At 43.6% G+C, this 25,388-nt stretch overlaps 1 protein-coding gene across 2 annotated transcripts in view; it reads left to right on the top strand.

The window, feature by feature from the left end:
• The window catches only part of AUTS2 (activator of transcription and developmental regulator AUTS2), a 767,594-nt gene that overhangs the window by 346,911 nt on the left and 395,295 nt on the right, over positions 1–25,388 (top strand). For both annotated transcript variants that reach the window (XM_069033649.1, XM_069033648.1), the window contains exon 4: positions 6,692–6,727. In XM_069033649.1, coding sequence (XP_068889750.1) covers positions 6,692–6,727 — 36 coding nt within the window. The remainder of the gene's footprint in view (positions 1–6,691; positions 6,728–25,388) is intronic.

Genomic DNA, 25,388 nt, shown 5'->3' with positions numbered 1-25,388 from the left:
GAGGTCAGTCTCAGGGCTGTAAGATCTCTTTGGAAGAGGAGAGTGAAACCAGAGGAGGTAGAAAGTAAATGCTCTGTACAGGTAGCAGTGGATGGCAGCTGGATGTCAGCCTGTCACCGTCACCACCCTGGCTTGTCTGAGCCCTGTGGCAGCTGGGGAGTCACTGCAACCAACTTCACAATTACACAGCACCTTCCAGCAAAAAATTTCACAGCTCCTTACAAACATGGTTTTAATTTAGCTTTGTCATTCCCTTGCAGTGTACTGAGTGGAGAGCTCTGAGGTTTATTGGGCTTCTCAGCAGCTCACAGCATTGCACTGCCAGACCTGGCAATGAGAGCAGAGTCTTGATTCCCCTTCCACCCATCAAATCCAGTTTTTCTCTGATGTTTTACAATACTTTTCCTTTGTCTCAGCACTGTGGCAAATTAAAAGGAAGTAGAGAGCAAATACAACTTCCCTAGTGCACCCGAGAGAGGACAGAGGGATTCACAGGTTGCTCAAAAGGAACGTTATGTAAATATATGTGGAGATGTATATTTTAAAGTGTTATACATAATTTATGTTTTGCTTAATAAGGAAAGTTCCTTTATGCTTTGATAATTCATTGCAATACAAGCCTGTCTCTCTGCTCTGGCATTACCAGTTAAGCTGAGATTTGAAAAACATGCACAACACAGCTCTCATGGTGCCTGGGTCTGGGGTGGCCTTTCCCAGGCTCCTTCAGTTCAGAGCTGTCCATCCCATTGCCCCAAATCCCAGAGTCAGTTCAGAGCTGTCCATCCCATTGCCCCCAGTCCCAAAGTCAGACTCCCCTTGTGCTGAAATGACAGGACCTTCCAAAGTACCAGTGATGCTTCCACTTTCACATACAGGGGAGCCTGATCTTGAACCCAAACCTGCATCAAGAGCTTAATAAGGTTATTTTAAATAATACCTTTTGAAGAAGTCAGCTGTCTAATGATACCCACCAAACACTGTCCAGAAAAAGCTACAGACAACAGAGTAAGTTTTCTCTGAAGATTTGCTCCTCTTTGTACAACTATTTTCTCAGAAAAATATATGTAAAAAGTTGTGTACCCAACAGAAGACAGAACAAAAACATAAAACCCTGAGGTCAGAAAGCAAATTTTGGCCATGAAAGATAACGAATCTCCACTAGTGTAGCCTGACAGCACTGTAAGACTGAGCATGGCTCCTGTATGGAAATAGGGATGATGGCTGAAGTGCGTGTTCTCCAGGTGGATGATCCATTTTGCCAGCCCCAGTTTGAGCAGGCTGATGAAACAGGAATGTTAGAGCTTCACAGGCCTTAGAGCAGGGCCTAAGTGAGAGCTTAGTGACAGATGCAGAATGAGGCAGAGGGGATAATGAATATCCAGTTGCAAACTGACATGTCAGTGGCTTCTTTCTCTCTCCTGTCAGGAATCTTTCAACTCTGCCTATTGTAAATGTACCTGCAGTCCTTGGATAATGCAGAGTGATGCAAAGTGTGTTTACAAGGGCTGACTCCTTTCCAGGCTAATGAGATCCAAGCAGGTAATTTGCAGCATTTGTGAGAGGTGGGCAAAAATGAAAAGAAGATAATTCAACGAAAAGACCATGTTAAACAGGAGACTTTTCTCATAATGAGGCTTGAAATAGCATCAGACAGTAGGAAGGGGAATATCCTCTGCTCTTGTCAGATGCAATGCAGTGAGACTGATTTCCATCAACTCCTCTCTTTGTCCTCGTCTCGCACACGTGTGCACACACACCCACCCCTCTGTGAGAGAACATAATTAGCAGAGAATTTGACCTCTGCTAGATTAGGGATAATGATTGCTCGAATGCTCCAGTGCAAGCAGTGCCCTGATCCAGCTCCCCCTCTGAATTTCATAAACCCATGGCTCTCTGCCTTCCTCCCCTATATAGTTTTTTTTTTAGGAATGACAACTTGTTTTTTCCTTTATGGGCAGAGGTAGCTCCAGGGGCCTAAAAGAGAAATTGGAGAGCTGCTCCTCCTTTATATATAGGGTGCTGTAGTCAGTTTAATCTCATCAAAATCTTGCCAGTAGTAGAATTCATTTTGTTGAGATCTTGCTTGGAGACAAGATGGCAGCGCTTTCTCTTTTGCTCAGCTTGGAGCTCAATCAACTTGTTTTCCTCATCTTTCTGTATGTACTTATTTTTAATTGAGTCCTCCCTCTTTGGAATACGTTTTACTCATGTTTTACAAAACAGCCAGGAGATTTATTTGAGGAAAACATGAGAATTACAGCTGACCTGGACAGTAAATGCACCGAATATTCGGGGATGCAGCCACCTCTTTGCTAATCAAAAATCAAAACACCTGATTCCTTTGGAGCACATTCCTAAATTCCTGATCTACCTGATCCCAGCCCTGCCTGCTGCCTCTGGTGTTGGTTGCAGGCTTTCAGTGAGGGGATGAACAGCAAAAGCCTCTCCCATGGGATCACTGGATGGGATTCAGCACCTCATCCCCTCTTGCTGCAGTTGGCACCTTTCTGTCTGGAATGTTGCTCCAGTTCCTGAACAGGGAGTGGGACAGGAATCTTCCCACTTGTCCCTACATTAAAGATCTCCTCTTGTGCTCTCATCAAAGCTGCTCCACTTTCCATGAGTGCTGCCCTGTTCCCAGTGCTCTGTAGCTCTGTGCTCCTCCTGTGCTGTGTACCTTGTGCTTGAGAGGAGGCCACAGCGAGGTGGCCACAATGAGGATCAAGTCCTGAAGTTCTGAAGTCCCCTGCCCACCAGGCCCATTGCTGTTTGCTTCAGGAGGAGACATGCCTACACCCCTCCAGCATTGTAATCCTGTGGGCATCTCCTGGTTTCAGCCCCAAATATGGGATATTTTCAGTTCTTTTGTCTCCCATTCCTCCCACCCATACAGAGGCAAAGACAAATTGAGGGACAGTCTTTGGGTGATGTGCTCTGAACTCCTCAGTGCTGCTCCCTCTCCAGAATATCACCAGTGATCTTTCTGTGCGTGGAGTGGAATCCCACGAGCAGAGCTCTGCGTGTGTTTGTGCTGTGCCAGGAGCTGATCAGCAGCAGTGGCTGTGCTTAGTGTGCGTGTGGCTGCGAGGGTGGGGATGTGTGTGTTTGTGTGTCTAAGGTTGGGTGCTTAAATGCTTTGTTGCATTATGTTAATTCCTCGGCAGTGCAATCAAATTCATGTCGTAATTAAAGCTGTCAGTTGGAAGGCAAGCCAATCGCCAAGAAAACACAGCATAACAAATGAAGTGAAATGATTCTGCGTGTAGCTATACAATGCTTCGCCAGGCATGAAATTAAATAAGTAATTTGATGTTGACATCAGAAATTGAAATGATACCCACTGTTCCTTCATTCAGTCAGACCTGCATAAACAATAGCCAGAACAAATATGTACAACACAGTCTTTCTCCCCACCCAGCTCCCCAAGTAATGCACAATATATATGCAAAATGGGTATAACTGTGCCTTCCAAGACCTCAAGGATGTAATTTTCTTTGGTACACAATAAACTAATGCTTACACAAGGGTTACTACATTTTTGCTTCTGGGCCAAAGTTCTTCTCTTTAAGAAAGGATGGGGGGAAAAAAAAAAACAACCAAAAAAAAAACAAACCCAGAAGGAAAATAACAAAACCAAAACCCTGTCAATTTTAAGCAAGTGTGTTTTGCTGGTGGGCACCTGATGCAGGCTTCTGCTGGTGGTTGTGTGAATATCAAATAGTATTTCTAATGTCCTATTTTGCAAAGGGTTTCGGAAAGTGAAACCATTACCTCTATTATAGGCACACTTTATATAAGAGCTATAGAACCACCCAGTGCAGGATCACGACTCAGCATGGGCTTGTAAAGATGCCTGTACAGTTGGTACCAAGGCTGGGCACTGGGTAGTGGGATCCTTTCGCTATTGGGAGTTACCCAAAAGGTGAGAAGTTGTCTCCTTGCATAGCCCTCGCTTCAGCCTCTGTGCTCTGTCAACACACAGTTCACAACACAGCTGACGTACTCATTCATGCATGTGCAACACAGTCTTTCATACTTCAATTAAACAGAGTTTGCAAACTGTACTCTCCATATGCAGCATGCAATGTGTGAAGGGCTATATTTCCATCCAGCAAACTCAAATTCCCTGAAAATGCACAGTTGTTCAGTGAAAGTCATTTGACTGCTATGTTTCGACTGTCCTCCCATAGCCATTGCAGCATTGCTTTTGAAGGAATGAAAATATTCAGTGGGAAATATTTTGTTTGCTTATTCTTTTTTCTTCCTCTTTATTGTTTTGTTTTGATACTCTATCCTTCCAAAACTTGGAATAAAAAGCAGACAAAAATTACACACAGATGCAGAATGCAAACTTTGGAGCTTTCAGCCAGTAAAGTAAGTTTAAAAAAACTGAGTGAAAGAGTGGGACTCACTTGGCATCTGTACATAGCTGAAACAAAAATGGTTATAATGATTGCACATGTTGGACTCATGGGTAGATCTCCAGCTTAAATGAAAGAAATTTACATGGCATGAAGCAGAGGGCAGGATGGGTGAAGAGGGAAGGCAGTTTGTGTTGTGTTGGATACTGAGCAGGGTGTGCCACCCGCTCTGTGCCAGGGCTGCAGGGCCACAGGGGCTCCCAGTGACACTGAAAATCACAAGCCCCAAACAATATTAAGATGATAAAAAGCAGCTTAATGAAAGTCCTCCAGGTGCAAGTATGGCAAAATGAACACATGATACAGGACTTCGACAATTTTGTAAGTTTAACAATTTAGCCTACTTTACAGAAACTATACAGTTAGAGGAACAGTTAATTAAGTAATCCCCACTTTTGGTTCTGCCCCCTACTGAAGCCCCCCCACCCCCAAGCTTCTAACCCCACATTTATAATGACTATGATATATGCAAAAATAAAATGCCCTTGGTTCACTATAGAGGCAAGATGAAATAAGAGTCCAGGAATGTGAGCTTCCTGTTGTAAAATCTAAGAGAAAGGGTAGGAAAAGTACCAGAGTTAGTTAAGGAGCTATATAACTATATAACAACAGTCTGCAGAGCTACAAATATATGAAAAATGTATAAAAAGCAAAAATCTTTTTGGCATCACCAGAGCAGGGCCTACGCCCACAGAGGTTCTGGCGGGCTGGGCGGTGGCCTGGCTGTGCCAGTGGCATTCCAGGTGATTCCAGCAGTATGGACACAGGGCTGGCAGGGAAGCAGAGTGGTCAGGCTGAGCCCACTGCTGCTGTCAGGGACATCCTCACTGGGACCAGGGCGGGTCACCTGAGGGTGATGGTGGCACAGGGAACTTGAGGCCCCAGAGCAGCAAGAGTGGGGCCAGGAGGACTTTGGAATGCTGCTTGTATTTGTGTGGAGTTTCCTTGCCTGCTGAGAGGCAGAGCTGGGCACTGCAGAGCTGCTCTTTGGGCCCCTGTCTCGGAACAGATGCAGATTCCGTGTCCTCGCAGGGGTGTGCCCGGGCTGCTGGGGCCCCTCTGCAGGTCCTGGCTACCCCCGAGCTGTGTCCCCACCGAGAGTGAGGCTGTGCTGAGGCACAGAAATGGGAATTGAGCTACAGGAGTTACACACTGGTTGTCTGGACAACCCAGTGCTCACTAGAGAATGGTCCTCTGCTTTTTGCTTCCTTGTCCATGGGCTCTGCAAGCTGGAGCTGGGAACTGCTCACCCTCTAATGGAACAGCCTGACCTGGATTAGCACCGAGATGTTTCGGTCTCCCCCATGTCTCTGAGAGAACCTGCTGTGTAATCCCCATTGCTTAGATGAAAAACTAATGAAACAAAACCCTTTATCTCCTTAATTCCTGTGAATATAGAGGTTGTGATCGTGTCCCACTTAAACTGAATTTTTTTTTTTTAAAGCATTTAAACAAATTGATTATTTTCCATGGCAGTAATATTAGTTTTAATTATTTTTATAGGTTTGATTTTTGAAATCTATTTCACACTGTAGATATTTGCTTCTTGCTTTTTTTGTTATTGTTGTTTCTAAATCCTTGGTTTGTCAAACAGTGTGGACATCCAAATGGGAAATTGTAGTGACTGCATTCTCCAGAAAATGGTACATTGACTGAAGCAGCTTCTCTGTGCCCACGCATTCTTTACATTTCAGACTACTAATTATGTTTACAAAATGTCTCATTTTAGAAAAGCACTATGTGTGTACTAACCAGGGCCTTTCGGGAATAAATTGGCAAACAGGTCATACGCTGAAAAAGTCATCCAAACCCACCGGGCTTTTTGTTTTGAAGTCAGTCTACTTTTTTTCCCCTTCTCCCCCTCCCGCCTGCCCCTTTGTGGCCACGAAGCTGAGGAGCTGGAGTCCAGGGCATTGAATGTCAGCATGTCAGGGAGGCTGGTTGATGAGTGTCTGTTTAGTCTCAGTGCAGGGCGAAATGCCATCATTAATTCATTACCCAGCTGCCTGTCAAATAAATTGGCAATTACGTCCACCGCAGAAGCTTGGAATTCAGTAAATAGCACGTTACCATCTCAGAGTCGTTGAGAGATGTAAAGAGAAAAATTAAGCAACAGCGTGTTTGTTTCAGTAGCAGATGACAAGGGGCAGGACGTTGGTGCTGTGATGTGGTGATGAAAAGCTTGGAAAGGGCTGGTAATGAGCTGTGTGGATTGGAACGTGTTAAAAACCATCACTGACTTTCCACTTTGTCTTTGTGTTTTATTGCAGAGCTCAGCTCCTTCCAGCTTGGGAACAGGCTACTTTGTAAGTGTATCTCCACTTTCACACGTGTGCCTCTGAGCAGCAGAGTGTTCCTCAAACAAAAGTGCCTTAGTGCATGGACACAGGGATAACCCACCAACCCCACTCTGCCCAATAGCTTAATGGTCCTTTTTATTTCTTCCTCCACAAATGCACTGGAAGTGATATTTCCAACATGGTGGTCAGTGTTTTCTTGAGCTAATCAGGTGTCGTATTAATTACTACATAAATTTGAACAGCACTTAATATACACAATTAGAGCAAAGAAAATGAGCCATGGTCTCAGCAGCTCTCTAATGTGAGATGGTAGGATCTTGATTTTCCCTTGCACCAGTTCTTGTTGATTCACAGATCTTAAAGAGCCCGTTACAATGTCTTGCCTCATCTCCTGTGTACCACAGCCCAGAGGACGTGGCACAGTGATTTCTACCTGCTGCTTAAAAGCCCATGGTTCATGGACACTCTTGGAAAACACAGAAGTTGTATTTATGCCAGATTTACATTTTATGTCCTGAGAAGCAGATCAAGCCCCAGCTGGTTTGAAAATTGATCAGGTTTTTTTGGGTTTGTGATCTATTTGCATGCATCTGTATTGATTTAACAGTCTATATTCATACCTTCCTGTTCATTCCCACATTAATCAATATACCTTTTACTTGCATAGATAAGTTTGGGAGTAAAAAAAAGTTTTCCAGTCAATCCAATGTACTGCTTATTTTCTTCCAAGATTTATATTTAAATTGCTCATACCCTGTTTCTCTTGTAACTTATGCTGTGTTCTCCAAGCAAATCTTTTCTGCCTTTATAATCACTGTAGGAGAAGCAGAGCATTGTGTATGTCCCAAACCAGGTGGGTAAAATACAGTGAGCCTTGTCCCACAGCACTGCTCTGAAGTTATCAGTATAATCAAAACCTGCTTCTATCTTTTCACTGAACTCTGGGGAAAAGTAAACTCTATGGTATTCAATTACATGATAGAAAAACTTGGTTGCACTCTTGTCACAGTCCCAGAGAGTAATTTTCTTCTATTAGCACATGGTGAGTTTAGTCTTTTGTCATAGAGGTCTGTGATCCTGTAAGAAAGTTATGGGATTAAACTGTGTACATGTGGTCTCACAAAACTTGCACAAAAATTGCTTAATACCTGGAGAAATGCTGTGTCCTGCTGGATTTATGTTGGACTTCTGCACAAACAGAACATTCACACTGCTGGTGGTGAGGTGTGAAAAGAGCATCCTCAACTGAAAAAGTTTTGTGGTAGCTGTTCTAATTATATCAAAGCCCAGATCAGTGTAAGGTAAGTTGTGAAACAGAAAAACAAGCTGGTTTCCTTTTTTCAGCACTTGCCCTGGTTTGTGTCATATGTGTTTTTAAGAGGGAGGGGATGAAGGGAAAAAAATCAAATGGCTCAATGTTCATTTTGAATTAAAACTAAACCTTGAATGTCTTTCCATAGTTCAGAATGAATTTCTTTCCTTTGTCTGGGAAAATTCCAATCATATGGACATCTGTAGACATGCTCTGGAATGGGACAGATCTAATATGGGCTGGAGGGCTGTACCATGGATAAATAAGCCTTGTTCTCCTTGCAGCGAGAGCTGAATATGCATGGCTTGGGAGCGGTGCTCAGCCTCATCTCTAGGCAGCAGAGGTAACAGAAGAGAAGCCATCTGCTGTTCCCTGCACCATACTGTCTGTGGGTTGGTCCACTAAAGTGAAAATCTGGAAGGTGTCAACATCCCCTATGCTCCAACGGAAAGCTTGAAAGTTTCCAGCTCTCCTGAGCGAGGGATTTAGCAACAAGAAGAAACCTGACATCTTCTAGGGCCGATGTGTTGGCACCTTAAATCATTCCAATTTGGATCTGTGTAGGTGGGGGAGACATCCCTTGTTGTTTCCATTAATATATTTAACTGAGCTGTTTCTTATCTGTAGTCATAGTATTAAGTCTTTAACTTTCTTTTTTTTTTTTCCTTCACTAATAGCCAAGTAGGTAGAAAACATCCTTCAGTTTCTCTCCTAAAGTTGTTTTTGCACTTACGCAGTCTTGGATGAAACATGAAGGGTTTTTTTTCCTCCCTTTTCACTCTGGAAAATTGTTTTTAGGATTATCTTGCTTGTTGTTTTAAAAAAGTCCATACTCTTATTAACTTACATGGGGCAAATAAAACCCAGATGTGTTTTGCGGTACCAGACAATGAGAAAAATGCTCCAGAATGATCCAATTAGCATGTGTTTCTGATCAAAGTAATTACTGTATTATCAAAGTGCAAAAGAATATGCACTTGAATTGACTTCTTTTTTCCAAAGCCTTTAACAAGAAAAGACTGTTCGTTTTTGTGTTTGGTGTTAACCCTGAACTTCAAAACAGGGGTCATTGGTCTCAAATACGGTAAAAAGAACTTCTAGTTTAATAGGTAATAATAAAGCTTTGGCCCTTGGAAATGATTTAATGTATGAATATTATGTACTGCAGCTCACCAGAGGGAACATAGGAACCAGGTAGGTGAAAGTGGACTGATGGACATCTACTGCAGAGGGAAGCAGGTTGTGTTCAGAAATGAAGGAACACTGAGGTATGGATTAAGGAGCACATGTTTGCTGTTTAAATCAAGTATCAATGGAATCTTCATGTGTTTAGGCCATGATGCCTAACATAGAGATAATCCATGTCCAGCTTGGAATCCCCTTTGAGGACCGTGCTCGTGCCAGGCACTCAGGTTTGAGGGGTGGTGGGTCATGTGTCTGCAATGTTTGTGGATGCTGTGCATGCTACAGCAAAGCTAAAAGGACTTCTAGATCCTGTTATTCTATAGAGTCTCCAGAGATCACTGAGTGTTTAAGGAAACATTTATAAAGCTGACACTTCCCAGTAACACAAAATTGTTCTTCTAATATCTCTCTGATAGCTCCATGCTAGTAATTCGTTATGCACCTTCAGTAGTAGAGGTGAAGGCTGAAATCTTACCTGATTTTATACAGTAACTAGAGAAATTTCTGAACGGCAAAGCTGGAGACTGAATTCTTCTGTTCTTGTTGCCTCTGTGTAAGTGCTCCTGGAAAAGCAACAGGGAAAGGAAAAATGCTCTGGGGAGGGCATTCCTGCAGCCTGCTTTGGCAATGGAGAGGGTTGGGAGTCTCCATCAAGTGATTCAGCCTAACCCATACCCAGCTGGGGTCACAGAACTGCCCTTGATTAAACAAACTTTGTAATGAGGTGCCTTCAGCAAAGTGGGACCAGTGCAAGTGGCCCCTGAGGGAGAGGTGATGGTGCAGTGTTGCTGAGGAGCTCTAAAGACACCTTCAAGGTTGGATTTCACTGGGGAACAACTTTCTTCTACTCCCTTCACAGGTGTTGGTATGTTCTGTAGATTCTGTTTAAAATACATTTTTACTGGAGTCTGTTTTGCCTGTCTTGGTGCTCCTTGTCAGAGGAGACACTTTACCATCCTTTTTGCATATTGTTAAATCAATAGTCAGAAAAGAAGAGGTAAAAATCATTCTGATTCTCCTGTAAGCCTTTTGTGCTGGCCAGACTTCACTGCTTCCTGTGGGATCAGTCCAGTCTATGATTGGTGCATGTGAAAAAAAGAAATTAGATGTGCTGTTAATATTGGTGCACCCTAAGAAATCATAACTCAATACTTCCTGGAAGATCTCCCAGTTGTCTTTGATATTTTTTTGCATTGCAAATTGTCATTGTCTCTCATCAAAGACAGATCATCAGGTAGATTACATCTCATCAAGATGTCAGATCAGATAATTGGAAAGTAGTTAGAATTTTAGAAAAAATTCACCATCTTTCTAACTTTAAAAGGAAACCTGTTTGAATTATGGGAGTTTTTAATGTTATCCAGCTGTCTTAAAGGTTTCAGGAGGTTGAGATGTTTTAGAGTATGATTGGAATTTGTATAATGGTAAAGCTTTTTCTCGTACCTTGCTTTGAAGAATGATTTTTGCTCATTTATGTATCTTGCACCCAGCCAAATTCATGTTAAAGTAGATAGTGGTTCATTGGTTTCCAACACGAAACGAAGCAGAAATCAAAACTTAAATAACTGAATGTTTTGCTTCTAAACAACAACCCTGATTCCCAAGATTGTCAGGTTCTTTGGCAATTGTACAGTTTCTCTGTTTTTGGCAACTTATTTCCATTTTCAGTATGGGTCTGCTTCTCGAGTCTTTGTTGCAGTTTCTGAGGGTTTTCTGTTCCTCTTTTAATGTTTTCTTTTTGGATTGCAGGTTTGTGTTATTTTCTTTTCCTCCAAATGCAGGGAGTTTGTGAATTTTTCAGAGCTGGGTAGAACTTGGTAATAAGCTGGAGCTGGAAATAACATTGGGAAGGCAAAAAGACCCCTGTGACCCTTCTTTTCCAAACAGTGCTCTTGCTCCACCTTAAAAAAAAAAAGGAAAGAAAAGCTAAAACTCTGCTTTGCACATGGGCTGGTGACTCAGACAAACATAAATCGTGAGCTTATTCCCAGAGGCTCTGGCTAATCAGTTGTGCTATCCAATTTGGCCCTGAGTGGGTTGGGTTCAGCAGATGTTTGCGCAGTTCCAGTGTGCCACTGGGACACTGGGTTGTGCAATGTTGCATTGCATTACTCAGAGCTCTAAAAACCCATCCCAGGGAGAATAAGGGGAGCACCAGTGGTGTTCAGTATGGATATGATGGAAAACCAGTCTTTGGCCTAGATAAGGGCAGCTATTTCGCTGTGCAATGGGAGTGATTTTCACCCGAGACATTACCTTGCAGAAGAAATGTGGAATTAGTTACACCAGCACATCCTCTGTGCTCAGAGAGCCCTTCAAAGAGTAGATTTTCCCTCGTTGCCTGGTCCATATGCTCTGGCAGTGATCCTAGGGAGCTGTGCTTTGTTCCTTGAGGTGGTCGGGTTTGTGCTGTTGATGACTCTCCTCGGTAAGAGGGTGTGAAGAGACTCCACTCCAGGGAAGTGCAGTAGGGCCCGTTGGCTTCCACAGGAGAGAAACAGATTAAATCAAAATTATCATTTGAAAGGGGTCCAGTAAATCCAACAGCTAAAGGGATGTAGTCCTTTACTGCACATCATGTGCACAGTGGTGTTGGTAAATAAAGAGCTGTTGTTCTTGCAAGTAGGTTAAGCTGCTCAGTTAATTTTAGTGCTCGGCTTTAGGAGCCAAACATTGAAATGTATTTTGCTGATGTAAAAGTGTGTGTCCATCTGAAACACCCTGAGGTCCACAAAGGCACTGCACAGTGGCTGTTGGGGTGGCACCACACCACGAACTGTCATGTCCCATGTGAATAGAGTTGGAAAGAGGATCCTTGTTATCCTCTCTTTGGCACTATAAATCATTGTTAACGAATCCTAATTTGCTTAGTAGGGTAATGAATGATCTCCAATTTTCTCACTGTAATTAGTTTTACCAACTATTATTGTGAAGGGTGTACTGAAATCCATTTTAGCTTCACTTAAAATTCTCCATGTGCCCATTCTTTGCAGAAGTGAAGCTGACAACAGAGGTTATGAATCTTCTGATAGTAAATTCAGATTCGACAAAAGTGGACAAGATCCCCAGTAGAAATCTCTCTGTGGGCTGTAATTACTCATTAGTGTTTGCAGCCCTCAGTGGAGTAGATTTGGTGTGGTGCACTGAGACCAGGAAACCTGGTGTTTCTTCATCTGATGTCTTTTAGGTGTTGTCTTTTGTTTTCCAGGAGCCATTAAAAATGCAGTTTATTCTAACTGCTGCTGTAAGGGAGGCATCATCATTGCCAACTAAATACATTGCAGGTAATAAAGTCTACCCCAGGTCTATTAATTTTAGCATTTATAAACTGTAGTGCTGTTCCTAGGGAGAACTGAGACTCATTAAAGAGTTTGCTAACAACATGACCAGCAAAGCAAGAAGAAGAGCAAGAGCAGCTGCATTTCCAGCATCCTGCTCATCACAGTAAGAATAGATGGAGCAAAACAACAGATTTTGGAGAAGAAAACTGTGTATTTCACATTTTATTGACTCAGTATTTGGGGAAAAATTAGGCAAGCAGAATAAATGACCTGGGCTGGATTTTGGTCAGGGTAGGTCTCTCCTCAGACCATTTTGAACAGAGATGGTGAAGGTCTGGGTTATTTTTACAGCCCTTCAGGATGGTATTTCCTCCAACACTGTAGAACCCTGCCCTAATGCATGCTCATGCTTTTTGAATAACATTCTTTGAATTTAAAATATGAATCCGTACAGTTCTTTGAATTGTGTGAAACTGTGTTGTCCAAATCATACAGGAAGAGAGCAGGGCACCACCACAGCAGTTTCTTAGCCAACCAGACAGAACTGAGACCAGATTTCAGAACTGCAGGTCTTTCTGGTTTGTCCCCTCACTGCTGAAATACAGATTGTCACCCTCTGTCTGAACAATGAAATTTCTTTAATAACTTTATACTAATTTCTTTAGGATGGTCCCCAGATACTTTGGTGATTCAGGAGGTGATATCCCCCAGGAGTTGTCACTCAGGATCGAGCAGGGGGTGCTGGCCTGGGCCTTCCCTCTCCTTGCCCAAGCCCAGTCCTGCTGGAGTTCTCAGAACTGAGCAGTTCTGTGCTTTTTCTAATGGCTTTGCCTCAGTTTTGCACTTCTGTGTCTTTCCTATGTTGTTTGGGTTTTTTTATTTTTCTAATTTCTGGAATGGTGTTACATTTACTGCTCTTGCCTTTCTTCAGCAAGTGCTTTTCAGCTTGTTGGTCCTTTTTCCTTCTGCTTCCCACTTTCCTTGTTGGAGCCATCTTTTTTCCAAGGATTACAAGTGTGATGATTTGAGACATCATAAAAAAAGAAAGGGAAGAAGGAAGGAAATACGAGGGTTTATGTATTTGGAGAGGTGATATGAAACTCCATTATTTGCCAGAAGGGTCTCCCACTTCTGTAACCAGTAGAAAGGGGAGTGTTGAAAGTGGTTGGTTGATAACTTCATTTGCAGTTTAAAACCCTGGAGGCAAACTTAGTTCACGTTTTTGGTGGTATTTCAGGTGAACTTGCTTAATCATTTTTTTTTCCAGCAAAAATCAATTTAGAAAAATCAAGACATCATCATTTATAGGCAAGTGTTTAATTTAATAATTTCTTCTTCTGGACATTTTAAGATTCCTGTAAGTAGCAGAATGACTTAAGATTTGCTGCCAGTCTAAGTTTGGTCTTGAATGCCCCATGTTACTGTGGCTCATGTTCTGCTCATCAACTCCTGCAAAGCAAAAGGATTCTTTTTTGTGTTTCCCCTCTTTCTCTTTCCTGTAACACGTGACACAAATTGCAGATGTGAACCTGAATAATAAAGGATTGCTTCACTGATTGCTAAACATGCATTATGGTGCTTTTAAACTCATTTCAGGTCATCGTACTGCAAATTAGTTTGATTGCAAGCAGTTAAGCTGTCATACACAGAGCCTCCATCTTCCAAGGGTCTCCGTTTCCTATCAGTACAAGAGAATGCTCAGTAGCACTGCCTGCGTTGTGTGTTTAATATTTTGGGGGAAAGATAGTGTTGGGTCTCTAGAGGAGGTTCTGTGTGGTTTCATGAAAGGAAAGGGCTGTGCAGTCCCTCACTGGAGTGCTGCAGTGAGTCCTGGGTTTGTGCCACGTGTAAAGGGGGCTGACCACGTTCTGTAGGACACAAGAGCCAGCTTGCTCTTGTTTGTGATGTTTTGGAGCTTGGTGGAATTTGTAGCCCAGTGCACAGAGGGACACAGGACTCTTCTTACTGCAAATTATCTCATGTCATTGTTGTTTGTGGTGAGGTTTTGCTCAGTAAAATATAAAATTAGCGTTTTCAACTATGTGCAGTTAATGGGAGAACCTTTCAAGGTCTCTGCATGGTGTAACACAGGAGTTTATAGATCAGCACACTCTTATGCAAAAAGGGGTTATGGCAAAAAGCATTGTGGTAGAAAGGAGCTAAAAGGACAAATTGTGGTGAATTCCCTGGAAAGGGGGTTTGTGGTGTTTGTTTGGGTGGGAGCTGTGTAGAGAGGGAGTGAAGCTCACCCTGAGCCCAGCATGGGAGCCCTGTGCCCTCTGCCAGCCTGGGCTGCCTTGCAGAGGAGAAATGCAGTGCTGCACTGCAAACTTGGTGACCTTGGAAAGCACCAGTGCGGTCACTGGGCTGACTGATAGAATTACTGGGGAGAAAGATAATGCAAAAGCCTCTAAGGAACTAGGAGCATGCAGGATGGATGGATGAACGACGAGGAGAAGCCATGTGATGGTATTATTCTGATGGCAGTTTCCATAAGCTTTTTATTTTGCCGTTTTCTGAGAAATACAGTCTCTCTCTTATATTTTGAAAGAATACATTTATTAATTTAGGCTACATCACATTGTTTATTTTTTTAACACAATGGGTCTTTTTCTTCTTGCAAAATTTACAAGTCAGGAAATACTGAGATAGTTAAGTCAGGAGGAAAACACTGCTGTAATACTGCAGGCACTCAGTTCTGAAACTTGCCCAAAGTATGACTTGTTCCTATGCGAATGAGTGGTGTTGAGGTGAATATTAGGTTATTCTTCTTTTGAAGGTGAATATTGGGTTATTCTTTTGAGTCCCTTGGAGGGATAGTAGGGCTGGTACCTGAGGCAGAGAACACATCTCCTGATTGCAAGAATTAAGGCTGAATTTCAGAGAAAAGAGTCCAATCCCCTTTCTCAGCCTTTTATGTCAGAACTCAAAATTGCTGTCTGATAAAATGTAGGACACCAGATTGAATTACTTCATTGAACCACTGCTGTCCCCTGTTAATGGTAATTGCACGGATATAGCGGTCTTTCTTGGCAACATCTCAGATATTTACCTCCCACTGTTTTTCAATTCAAACCTTTGATGAAAATATTCCCAGTACTTCTTTAAAGCAGACACCCAACTGTCTTTCTTGACAAAGGCAAGGTCTTTAAATCAGATCCTGACAATTTGTGACACAGCAGTCTATCTAAATCACCTTTTACCTATGTCTCTGTGTCATTTCCTGGAAAAAAAATGTCCATCAGAGGAAGGTTGCTGAGGGCTTGGTGCTCAGAGAGTCTGTGCATGTGGCAGCACCGAGCTGGAAGATTTGTGTGTTTGTTTCAGTGGAAGTAATTAAATGAAGGCTTGTAAAGTTGCAGTGCATTCTGTAATGGTTCATTAGAAATATTTGGGAGTATTTTGTCCATAAGAAAATGATTATTCGGTTATTGCTGTTCTCAGACCATTAGGAAGTCAAGGTTTTTCATGGCCTTTCCTTTAGCAATGGTAAATCTGTTAAAAAAACCAAAACTCAGGGTAAATATTTTCCTCTTCGCTCCACCTGAGGGTTAATGTGCATTCAGCTGAAGTAGCTTACATTCACCTCCTGAAATCTCATCTCTGCTGATGCTGTGAATTCTCCCTCCTACGGAGGGATGTGGATGGCACACGCACCCTCAGCCCAGCCGTGCCATGGTCTGAGGCCTGAGCTGAGCAGAGCTCTGGCTCCTGCAGTCACCCCCATGCATCACGGGGGCACTGCTGCCTGCCTGTGCTCTGCAGTGACTGCTCACTCCTGCTGGAGGCTGTGCCAGCAGGTTCTGCATTCCTGGGTGTGCTTTTGGGACAATCTCAACGTTGGCGTGTCATATCAGTGGACTTGGTTGTGTAGCATCACTGTAAAAGAATTTATAGGAAGAGACTGTGAAAATCAGTTGGCTGTGAATGAAAAGAAAGTAGTTTCTACAAGTATTTATTATGAATGTTTCAGCTGTTCATTGCATTCCGTGGCCTATACAACAGCACTCTTCATCACCAAGTGCTCGCCTGTGTGTTTGAGGAGTACTGGGCAAACAGATTTCAAGCTATTACTGTAATAGAACCTCATAATATCAATAATACTGACTAATTGTCCCACCTTAGCAGCTGAAAAGAGGTTGTTGTTAAATGGCAGAACAGATACCAGTTAAAATAAAAGATCAGGAGATAACTTCATTAGCAAAGTGTTAATCTTTGCCAAGGAGGACTTGTCTGTCAGGGATGGTGATGAAAGGTGAGCTTGGAGGGGAAAAAAACAAGTGTTCTGATGAGTGCATGTGCCAGGCTGGTTCAGAGAGTGAAGTTCATGTTTGGCGTGGCATCACCACAGCACATGATGACATTTGTGCCATTTGGAAATGAAAGGAACCTTTCAAACTCACGTGCTGGACTGGCATGGATCAGTGAATGCAAGAGGAATGTGTTGCAGTTTCAAGGAATCCTTTCTGACCCCAGGTGGAAGGGGTTTCGGGGTGCACAGCTGAAAGAAATGAGAGGGATTTAAGATTTTTCAAGCATGTAAAAAAATTCTTCCAGTAGAAATGGTCATGCAAGTTCACATTCCCTCTGTTGTGATGAGGAGTGGAGAAGGGAACAGAGCTGCTGCCTCTTGTCCTGCTTCCATGCTTAACTTTGGATTTCTCAGGTGGCTTCTGAGGATGGAACTAGTTCTAGACAAATAGTTTGATGGCTTTGCCACACTTATGGTATCCAGGTTCTGCTTTCTTTTCTTTGATGAAATACGACGTTAAATGTAATAATTGGCATATTTGTGCTATTGTACCTTTGCACAGCAGCAGTAGCCCCAGAAATTTTCCAGCTGCAGGCCCCTGTTTCTGTAGTTGGGCACATGCAGAGGCTGGAGAATTGGTGGCCCAGATGCTGGAAAAAGGGATGTGTGCTGGGGCTCTCTGGAAAGCCCTGGTGCTGACAGTCCATCTGCAGAGAGATCACTCACACCTGGTGGGAGCCCTGCTCCTCTCCTCCCTTCCTGCCTCCTGTGCAGCATTAACATCTGGCTTGCAGGACTGTTCCACCTCAGGGTGGCTGTGGCAGGGCTGGGGCAGGGCTGGGGCAGGGCTGGGCAGGGCTGGGCAGGGCTGGGGCAGGGCAGGGCTGGGGCAGGGCTATGGCAGGGCTGGGCAGGGCTGGGGCAGGGCAGGGCTGGGCAGGGCTGGGCTGGGGCAGGGCTGGGGCAGGGCTGGGCAGGGCTGGGGCAGGGCTGGGGCAGGGCTGGGGCTGGGCTGGGGCAGGGCTGGGGCAGGGCTGGGGCTGGGCTGGGGCAGGGCTGGGGCTGGGCTGGGCAGCGCTGGGCAGGGCTATGGCAGGGCTATGGCAGGGCTATGGCAGGGCTGTGGCTATGGCAGGGCTGTGGCCGGGCTGGGGCAGGGCAGGGGCAGGGCAGGGCTATGGCAGGGCTGGGGCAGGGCTGGGGCAGGGCAGGGCTATGGCAGGGCTGGGGCAGGGCTGGGCAGGGCAGGGCTATGGCAGGGCTGGGGCAGGGCAGGGCTGTGGCAGGGCTATGGCAGGGCTATGGCAGGGCTGGGGCAGGGCTATGGCAGGGCTATGGCAGGGCTGGGGCAGGGCAGGGCTATGGCAGGGCTATGGCAGGGCTGGGGCAGGGCTATGGCAGGGCTATGGCAGGGCTGCCGTGCTCTCACAGCAGAGGGTGGAAGCACAGCAAACCTGACCCTGAGCTGGCACATCCCTGCAGGCACCTCTGGAAGCTCCGTGTCCTCTGCTGCCTGCTTGGAGCTGCCAGCTTGGAAGAGGCAGCCTGGGATGATGTTAAACACCACCGAGGACTTGTTTGCTCCCTCTCCACCCCCCTTCCCCACTGAACACAAACTGTGAGCAGTCCAAGAACCGCTGTGGTGCCAACAAGAGCAAAGTTACTTACAGCTGGTGAGTGCCACCTGCTCCTGCCCAACTTCAGCCAAAACAGTTTCCTCCCTGGAGTGCCCTGGAGTGGGGAATCCAAAAGCTGTTCAGAGCAGGCAATATTTAGTGTGGATGGGGAAGAGACACTGCAATTCTTGCTTGGGAGCAGAGTGTGTGACGCAGGAGGTCTCTAGGAGTGATGTCTGTCTCTCCTTTCCCTTTCCAAGCTCCCTCAAATCACCCTTTCTGCATTCTTCCAGTGTGTTGCTTATGAATATTAATTCAGCCCTCTCTCCCTATATATGCCATCCTTTTTCCCCATCCAAGCTAATGCAAATTTAATGTTGTTTAAAAAAAGAAAAGAGAAAAAAAAAGGCCTGCAAATGATAGTGAGAGCAGAGTGTCTTCCTTGGCTCTGTGATGTATTGATGCAATGACACCTGGTGTGACACTGCATTTTATTCTGTGGTAGAAGCACTCCTTGACCCTGAGAAAGAAAAAGAACACACTTTCCTGTGATTCCCACTCTGTTTCTTAATCACCTTCCTCATTCATCCCCAGTGCCCTTCATTTGCCCAGTGTTTCCCAGCAGTTTGCAGATATTTTTATGGTTTTGGTTTACTAAGTACATCTTGCTTACTTAAATTGCCTGTGGTATAGAAACAGTAAATAAAAGGTCGACATCATTATGAATTCATAGCAAGAGGCCACTTGACAGCCCTCTGAGCACTGTATTCTTTCTTAGAGAGTGCTTCATCGGTTCAAAGGACTTTATTCTCATTGAATCAGTAGAAATTTTGTTGTATTTAACTAGAAAACCATGTTCTAATGTCTACATTCATTTGTTTAAAAGGAAGATTTGGAGAAGGCTTGTTGTTGAGTTAACCTGCTGACAGTTTTATCAAGTTTGTGCCTGGCTTTAGGCTTAGGAGCTCACTTGCTTAGGTGCCTTTCAGAGTCAAAGCTTAGGTTTAATTTTGTTGCTTGTATCGTCATTAACCACTGATTACTCCTTGCTTTCATCTTTGCAGTTCAGTTCCCAGTGTTTCTTTTTCTTTCCTCTGCTTTGCTGTCATTTCCTGAGTGTCATTAAACTGCTTTGAATTTGCTCTTCTTTCTCAGCTCAGTTATAAAGTCCTTTTCCTTGCCGATCTGCAGTACAAATGCCTGGAGTGATAATAACTAAAGCCTCTTTATTATTTCTTGAAAATATCACCTGGGATGTTCAGCTGAAGGTGGGTTTGCTGCAGCTTGTTTGGAAAGATAAAGAGAACTTCAGGCAGCATGGGGCAGAGCTGTGGGATACTCAGGCTGTCACATGCTCACTTGCATAAATAATGTCAGATAGGAAATAAATCATTGCAGTCCTTTGCTGTTGGTAGCCCAGTTTCCTAAAACTTCTCCAGGTTCTCTCCAGGGGCTTCTGCCTGATGCTGGTGATGAATATTTAAGGAAACAATTGGAATACAGGGCTTTGAGAAGTGGAAATCTCAAGAAATTCCACTGACAACCTGTTCTGTTCCTCCCGTCTAGTTCTTCCTCATTCCACAGTACCAGGACATTTGTTGCTTATGATACAGGATCCCCCTTTGGAGGAATTAATTGTTCCCTTTCTCTTCATACCCCAGAGGAATGGGAAATGCTTGTTCCCTATAAAGGGATGATTGTGCTGCCTAAAAGTGCATGGAAAGGTGGGACAGTAGAAATAGGTCACAGCCATTATCTGCAGGTCATTGCATCAAAACTCTGCTTTGCAGCTTTGCTGTGACAGGCAGCTCCCCTGGCACAGGAGGTCTGTGTCTCCCAGTGTTCCTGTGCTCCTGCTTCCACAGGGACTCTGTTTCTCCTTCTTTTCAATTATTGTGTCAGTTGGCTGTGTTCACGTAGCTAGAGAGCAGTAAAGTATTTCATCTATTGACTGCTGCATCTAAAATAGATTAAATTAGTGTTTATTCAACTTTTTACTGCTGACTTACAAAATTACTTTTAGTCTGGTTTGGATAGATAACTTTTTCTATTAATTTATTGCCATGCTCTGCTTTGATTGCTTTTTTTTTCATTGCTATCAAATCATATGCTGCTTTAATATCTCCTCCAAGATGTGCTCTTGATTAAGTCTATGTTGGATATTTATACCACCAAGAAGGATACTACTTAGAAATTCCCTTTCTTAATAAATACCTGTTTTTAAAGCTCTCACTTCTCCAAATTAAGGTGACTTGATTTAAGTGTAGTTAATCCTACTTTGTTTCATGAAGCTTTTGCATATACATTGGGAGAAGATGCTCTCCTGCATCATGAATGGACACCTATGGAATAAGTGAGACGGGATCAAAGGGGAGGTGATTTTGGGGTTTAGATTTTGGTTTAGATTTCTGTGTAGTGCCAGAATGATTTTGATTTTGGTACTATGGCAGAATCTCAGATCCTTTCCTTAGTTTCTATATATCAACAGTGCTTGTCTCAAAAAGCTCCTAAGTGAAGTTAACTGAAGTTTGAGATGAAAAAAAAACTGCCAACACAATTGGAGAGAAAAGACTATCATGCAAAAAATATGTTTTATGTAAATTACTATGTGATTTTATAAACCAGGAGCCAGTTCACAGTTGCTGCCCATAGCCATCAGTGTGTTTGTGGACGTGCAAAGGCACAGGATTCAAAAGGAAAACTGTCTGGGTCTGGTACCAGTTACCAGTTCCCAGCAGCTCCACTGGCTGCATCAGCTGTGCCAGGCCAGCCCAGCTGCTGACCTGCTCTGGCTGATGCAGTGGGTAACAAGACAGGCCCTGGATGTGTGACATACTCCACAAATCACATTGTTCTGTGTGACTTTCTAGGAAAATGCTTCTCTTGTTATTTTGGGGGGTTTTGCTTGTTTTGCTCTAGAAGTTCATGTTCAACAAAACTGATGTTTTCATGTGCTCCTAAATCTGTTTCTTAGCCCAGCCCATTACACTTGACCTTTCTTTACACCAAAAAATGATCCAAATGGTTATAATTCCTGAGACACACCATTTTTTGAACAGGTCCTCTCTGTCAGGTGCTACTTTTTGAAAGAGTTCCTCATGTATCTCTCTGTAGAATGGAGCATGCATGTGAATCTTGAGGCCACGTCAGCTGTAGTTGCTCTCACTGCTTGAAATCTCCTGGCAGTACTGGGAGTGCTCCTGCACCTCCTTCCCCACCCAACACTGAATGGATTTAATCACAACTCGGTTCATTTTGCTCTTTTAAGCTGATGTGGTTGATTTTGCTGGTGGTGGAGGAAGGTGCATGCACAGATCCCTTCTGCTGGCTGCAGGGCACATATGGGAACTTCCGTGGGGGAGTAATAACAGCCAGTGGGGAGTTTGCAGTGGCTTCAATTGCAACAGCTGTTTGTAACTCAACATCTGTCCTGGCCTCAGCCTCAGCACTGTCAGTGTTCTCATACTGATGAACTGAGCATTTGGATAGATTGTGGAAAAACATTCCATTTTAATGGTTTTCTTTGGCTTTTTTGTCACTCTTTATGTCCCTTTGAAGGAAAAGAAAAGCACTTGTATGTAGATTTTTCTCCCACAAAAACCACCTGGCTCTGTTCTCTGCCGATGGAAAGGCCTCGTTGCTTGGAGCTGAAAGCACCATTTCTCGCATCAGTTTAAATTTCACTCTCCTCTTCACAGTCTCATCTCAACAAAGCAGAGGTTCAAGTTTAAACACATGCTTACATCTATTTTATTCAGGAGAGCGTGTAAGCACACACACATACCTGAAGTCAATGGGATTTAAGTGTGTGCTTCACTTTAAAGCATGTGCTTCACCGCTCCCCTGAATGCAGGGGGTTTAAGCTGAGTGCTTTGGAAATTGCAGGGGCCTTGCACATACTGGTTCTTTTATCCATCTGGAAGAAGGGCTACTGTGAAATTTAGTAAGCACTGTTCACACTTTCCAATCCTTGTGTAAAACATGCCTGTTTCTTTCCTGCCCATCTCCCTTGCAGTATATTTAGTTTACACAGAAAAGCAGGATGTGGAGACGGTGGGAATTTGTTCCTGTGCCTTCGAGTGGGCTGTGTTGAGGCTCATGGGGGTAGGTGGGCATTCAGACTGTGGCTGTGCCCTGCTATTCTGTCTAAAGAGTGATGGCACCCAGCACTGCATTATTTAATCTGTGACTGGCACTGGAGTCTTCCCAGTGGCCACTTGTAAATATTTAACTTGTCCCGGACACCAGAAGCTTTCCCCAGACCATGTTAGAATGAACAGCTCAGAGGCAGCCTGAAGAGCAGTCGCTCTTACCTGCCTGCCTGGCTGTTGGTGGTACTTGGATACCTCTTTACACCTGTAATTTCCCTTCAGATGTGGAACTGCAGCTCAGCAGCTGGGCCCCGATGTTTTGAAATCTTTGAGAACTAATTAGGCTCTCCTCAGAGTATGGCTCATCCAACCAGTCTGAATAAACAAATGGCACCGTTTGTATTAGGAGATCTTACAAATGACTGATCCCTGTCATGGGGTAACATTAATCTTTTTAGTATAGATTTCCAATAGTTAACCATCTGGCTCCATGCAGTTTTCCAGAAAACATTCACTACTGGGGCTGGTGGAAAGAAGAAGGTGGGATTAATAACCTGAACACATCATATGAAGCATTAATCTTTAGGATTGGCCATTTGTTTTTATCAAAACAACTCCCATAAGATAATATTTCACAGCATGTGGTACTTGCCTGGACTTCTTTCAAAATGAGAAAATGTTTCCGTGTCTGCCATGATCTGCAGTTTACAAATTCAGTGTGAATGATAAAGGCTGGAAGAATTGTATGTTCTCTTCTGCTTTATGTTGCATTTACAGTCCTGGCCTGTTCAGTGGAAATGTGTGTGCTTTGTGATACTAGTTGTTAAAGCACCTCATTTAAAACAACCCTTCTATATAAGAATCTAAAATTACCCAAGTCAATGTCAATAATTAACACACAGGCTGGGACAGGCACTGCATTCATCTGATGGATGAATTTTGTCAGCTGAGCTGTCCAGGCAAGCCCAGAGCCTTGGTGCAGGTTAAATGATCTCAGTCTGGCTGAGCATTTAGGCACCTGCTTGGCTTTAATCACCGCTCGTTCTGCAGATTTCACTGGTCCTAAGTGCTCTGTTGAAATCCAGCCCCGTGACTTCGGTCCTGCCTCAGGTCCCTGACTTGCAAGCTGTGGCAAATTAAAGGCAAAACCAGCTGCAGAGGTTGTGGCCCTCAGGCTGTCTGTCCTGCCCCTGTGATGGAGATTACTCCTCTGCGAGGCAGGTGAACGAATGGCTGCTAAAGCACATTAAGTTAAACCGAAACTGGAGACAAAATACTCCCAGCTAAAGAGCTGAGCACTCCAGAAGCTGCTTCATGAGCTGTGTCATTGTCTCCGCTGTGGCAGAGGACAGCTGCCATCAGGAGGTGCAGAGATGGTCATGGGGATTCGAACCACTTTGCCCATCTGATTTTAATCCCTCGTTGCATGCAAATCAGAGCTCCCAGTCCCATCCTTGACAGCCCGGCTGTGGGCAGGGCTGGCTGGCTCTGTGCTGCTGCCTGCCCTCCCTGCCCTGCTGCGGCTCTCCTGCCTTCAGCACTGCCCAGTACCTGAGCAGCAATTCCAGATGGAATCTCCAGACAGCAGGGACTGCATCTTCCATGTGTTTGGCTGCAGCATATTGTGAACACCACCAGAACAGAACTAATAATTTTCCTAATCTGCATGTGACACGAGTGCGCTTGAGTAATGTACAGCACTCTGTACATAAACCATGTTTATACCTTCTCACCCAATCATGTCTGTTGCAGTATTTCCAAATAAATGGTGGGGTTCTCGGTGATTCTTCCTGATAGAGAGTGATTTGTAATAATCTTGTCATGCCAAACTCATAATAATACTAAATGAGGACATTTGTTGAAGGAAGTGATTGTAAATTACATGCAAATTCAACCCTTGCTGGCATTAATCAATACTGAAACACAACTTTTGCATTCCTGATATAATACTGCTGAATCTAATCCCATGGATTTTACATTTCCATGTGAATTAAGCATTTATTTTGATTTAAACCTTTTTTTTCCCCTACTGGGAAAGGATAACACTTTTTTGGGGTGGGTATTATACAATCTTGACAGACCTGTACTTCCATATGCAGAGCTGGTAACTTTTGGGCATAGTTAGTTAATCTGTAGTGCTTACACTGGTTTGCATTTCTGTGTGATTGTGAATTCAGCTGCTGTGGGTAAAGCTTTTCATAGTCAGGCTCTCTGAAAAACGTCCTCTGACCTCAGAAACAAAGAATTGTTTTAGTTGTGTGGCAGCACTTGATTGAGAACCATCTCCTGGTGATTGTCACAGGAGTTTATTTTCATTACATGGGCCCTGTACGCCCTGATTGGCACTGAAGGGCCACTGACTTACTGAGAATATACAGTACATCAGACCCAATGGGAATGGGGGGGATCACAGTATTCTGTTAGATTTTGATCTTTTTTTAAGATTTGGTAGAACTAGAGCTCAAAGTGAACCATCAAACCCATTTCAAGGTTATTATCTTTTTGTCAGGCATTTCAATACCAATGTATTTTGGTTCAGCAGCCTCAGTATTGCATATTAGCAGCACAGTTGTAATGATATTTTCATATGTATTTCCATTAAAAACAGAGAGAGGCTTCCATATCCTATGATCAGTTTTCCATTTAATCTTTCCTCTAGTATCATCCACTCATTTTGGTTGAATGTGGAAAATGCAGTTGATTGTTTTTGATAACCACTAATGCATTCTGCCAGTGATTTCTTTCCACTCGTTATTGTAATACAAGAAGATTAATCGTACTTGATTTTATTTTAAAATATTAGACATCAATAATACAAAAGCTGACACTTCTGGGAATTTAACCTACTGGATTATTTATGTCACAGACAATTTTTTTTTTTTAAGCAATTGCTTCAGAGTAAATGCAGAGAATGTCAGCTGTTTATTCAC

The sequence above is a fragment of the Aphelocoma coerulescens genome, chromosome 19 (assembly GCF_041296385.1).
Source record: "Aphelocoma coerulescens isolate FSJ_1873_10779 chromosome 19, UR_Acoe_1.0, whole genome shotgun sequence".
Lineage (NCBI taxonomy): Eukaryota > Metazoa > Chordata > Aves > Passeriformes > Corvidae > Aphelocoma > Aphelocoma coerulescens.
Note: the sequence above shows the minus strand (reverse complement) of the source record. Positions and strands in the feature narration are given on the sequence as shown.